This window comes from Priapulus caudatus, unplaced genomic scaffold (genome assembly GCF_000485595.1).
Source record: "Priapulus caudatus unplaced genomic scaffold, Priapulus_caudatus-5.0.1 Scaffold879, whole genome shotgun sequence".
In the NCBI taxonomy this organism is placed as follows: domain Eukaryota; kingdom Metazoa; phylum Priapulida; class Priapulimorpha; order Priapulimorphida; family Priapulidae; genus Priapulus; species Priapulus caudatus.
The window spans coordinates 55,418-58,576 of record NW_014577940.1 but is presented as its reverse complement, the minus strand read 5'-3'; the positions used below and the strand labels follow the sequence as shown (position 1 = coordinate 58,576).

Genomic DNA, 3,159 nt, shown 5'->3' with positions numbered 1-3,159 from the left:
TCTCTCTCGCTCTCTCTCTCTCCCTCTCTCCCTCTCTCTTTCTCTCACTCTCTCTCTCTCTCTCTCACTCTCTCTCTCTCCCTCTCTCTCTTTCTCTCTCTCTTCTCTCTCTTCTCTCTCTCTCTCTCTCTCTCTCTCTCTCTCTCTCTATCTTCACATTTATCAGCATATTACGTGAGAATATATGTATCTATTTGGACTTTACAGATCATGGATGTTATGTGTAAGTCAAAATCAATCTAGAAGTGAATAAAAACAGATCTTTTGTTTTCATTCACTCCTGATAAATCCATGTTCAGTATAATTAGATACATAGAATTCCTTCCCATGCAACATTTATAAAAGATAAGTGGATTAATAGGTTGTTGAATGGCACTATTAGTATATACATATACAGGTATATATAACTTGATGGTTAAAATATAATGCTATTTGCAGATGTGAAGAAGTAGAAAAATTCGTTTTAATCTACTCACTCTTGAAGTTGCGTCTGATCCAAGGGAAAAGTATCATCTTCGTTAACTCAGTGGACAGGTGCTACAGGTATATGGCATTGTGCCAAAATTTTCTCGCATCAGAAATTATATTAATCTTAGTGGCAGTCATGGAACTAATGCCATAATAAACAAGAAACTAATTAGACATCTTGTCTGAATTTATAATGTTGATGTCAATATTTATATTTATATTGATACAGATATTGATTTTGATGTTGTTATTGTTGCTGTTATTAATGTTGTTGTTATCAGGAGTGAATAGGAACAAATTTGTTTTTATTCACTTCTATTGTTATGTTGTTGTAGTTATTGTTGTTGTTGCATTATCTCTTCATGAATCTCTTCACACAATCGGCTTCTGTCCTTTCAGGCTGAAGCTGTTTCTTGAGCAGTTTGGTATCCCAGCCTGCGTACTCAACTCTGAGCTGCCCATCAACTCACGTGTACACATCGTGCATCAGTTCAACGACGGTCTGTATGACATCGTCGTCGCGGCCGATGACCAGACGCTCCTCGACCCTGCACAGACCAGTGCTGCCCCCTCGAAGAAGCAAAAACGGTAGGTTCTTCGTCGAGCTATGTTGGATTGTCACGGGGGGGGGGGGGTTGAATTCTGTTATTGTAATGGTCTGGTTTGCCGACGTAGGGTCTCTACAAACGACTGAATTGCGTGTGCGAGTTGTGTTGCTATTCGGGGTTCTACTTGTGATGAAATTTGAAGGATTTTAATGTGGAATTTTTTGTACAGATTATGCATACTTGCATACATATACACTCACACTAATGTACAAAGAATCGGCATAAATTTTACTGTTTGAACTAATTTGTGAATGCATTTATATTTGTAGGAAGTACCAAGACAAAGAGTTTGGTGTGTCAAGGGGGATAGATTTCCAATTCGTAACAAGTGTTATCAACTTTGATTTTCCATCGAATGTGGATTCATACATCCACAGAGTTGGCAGGTAGAAAAACGATTTTATGTTTGCACTATACACTGATTCAACATCTTACTAATTCTATTATTATAATATTTAAAATTTGTCATTTAGCAATGTGATCCAGGTGATCGCCATGCATACAGTGGACCCCGAGATACGAATTTAATTTGTTCCACAGATTTGTTCGTATCTCAAAAAATGTGTATCTTGAACCCTATATAGGACATACAGCAATTTACGTACAGCAAGTGCAATCATGAGAGCGCAACCACATTCAATGAGTCACGTACTTAAACTGACTCGCAGAAAGAGCACGTTCTTAGGCCTAGCTATGGCCTGATTGGCTGATTTATAAGACGTTTGTAGGTTGAATTTTATTTGTTTGTTGAATACATTACGTTCAACGAGAGGTCATTCATATCTGGAAAATTCGTATGTTGAGCCGTTCGTATCTCGGGGGTCCACTGTATTTATATATTTAATATGTTTCATATATTAGTTCATTACGAACTAAATTGGTTCCAACTTCCATTTATTGTATGTTCCATTATTTTTCGTGTTTATTTGTTTGCGTAATGCCATTAAGGCAATACTATAAAGCTGCGATCTAAGTGAAAAAGAATAATCAAGTTTTAGTAATTTTATATACGAAAAGATGAGCCCTACCAGTAACAGATCCTGGAGGCTCTAGTTGGTAGTAACCTTGGTGCTTTCTGGTCTGTAGAACTGCGAGGGGAACGAACCAGGGCACAGCGCTGTCATTCATCAGTGTCGCAGAGATGCCCATGTATGAGGAAGTGCAGGAGACGCTCTCAAAAACCTCACGTAATCCTCCTCCCATCACATCAATCGATTCGGTCGTCATTCAGTAATGCCTTTACAGCAATTAAGTCAAAACGGAAGTCACGAGTTATTGTGGTTCGTTATCCAAAGTAATTATTTGTTTGTTTGATTTGTACGTTCGTTGTTGGATAGTAATTGCTGGGCGATTCTTTGCAGCGGAAGGAGCAGATTCATTCAAGCCCTACCAGTTCCGCATGGAAGAGATTGAAGGCTTTAGGTACAGAGCGCAGGTATGTCGAATCGCTACCTCTACTTCTACTAAGTAAACGTGTGGCAGCTACCTACGTAGACACACGGCATGCAACAGGTACGGTAACGTGGCATATAGTGGAATTTCATACATGCCAGAATGGGTTGTCCAAGAATATCATCTGACAGGACAACTATTAGCTATGTTCTACCCTGATTCTCCTTGTATGCTGTGTTTGCCCACCCTGTTAAATGTACAGAAGATAAATATTCTCTCATTTAATGGTATTTATAGTATTCATGAATAAAACCAGGATTGAATTGATTGTATTACAGCTGCCATGCGGCTGCACACACTTGGCTGTGTTAGTGACAGAGAAGGGAAGCCACGTGTTTATGTTTCTAATTGCCTCTTGCAGGATGCGATGAGAGCAGTAACGAAGGTTGCCATCAGAGAGGCTCGCCTAAAGGAAATCAAACAGGAGATTTTAAATTCGCAGAAACTAAAGGTGAGATGTTTTGTCATGTTTGTCCTCATTGCACTGTACTCCCTTTCTCTCTAAGTACGACATGTCAGTTTTACACTCTGCACTACTTTCTCTCTCTCTCTCTCTCTCTCTCTCTCTCTCTCTCTCTCTCTCTCTCTCTCTCTCTCTCTCTCTCTCCGTATGTACCCTCTCTCCACCACG

General features: G+C 39.4%; 1 protein-coding gene across 1 annotated transcript in view; it reads left to right on the top strand.

The window, feature by feature from the left end:
• Window positions 1-3,159, top strand: part of LOC106814176 (probable ATP-dependent RNA helicase DDX56) — a 9,259-nt gene that overhangs the window by 4,474 nt on the left and 1,626 nt on the right. The window contains exons 6-11 of the mRNA XM_014818472.1: window positions 439-543; window positions 868-1,056; window positions 1,346-1,462; window positions 2,163-2,263; window positions 2,438-2,511; window positions 2,890-2,979. Coding sequence (XP_014673958.1) covers window positions 439-543; window positions 868-1,056; window positions 1,346-1,462; window positions 2,163-2,263; window positions 2,438-2,511; window positions 2,890-2,979 — 676 coding nt within the window. The remainder of the gene's footprint in view (window positions 1-438; window positions 544-867; window positions 1,057-1,345; window positions 1,463-2,162; window positions 2,264-2,437; window positions 2,512-2,889; window positions 2,980-3,159) is intronic.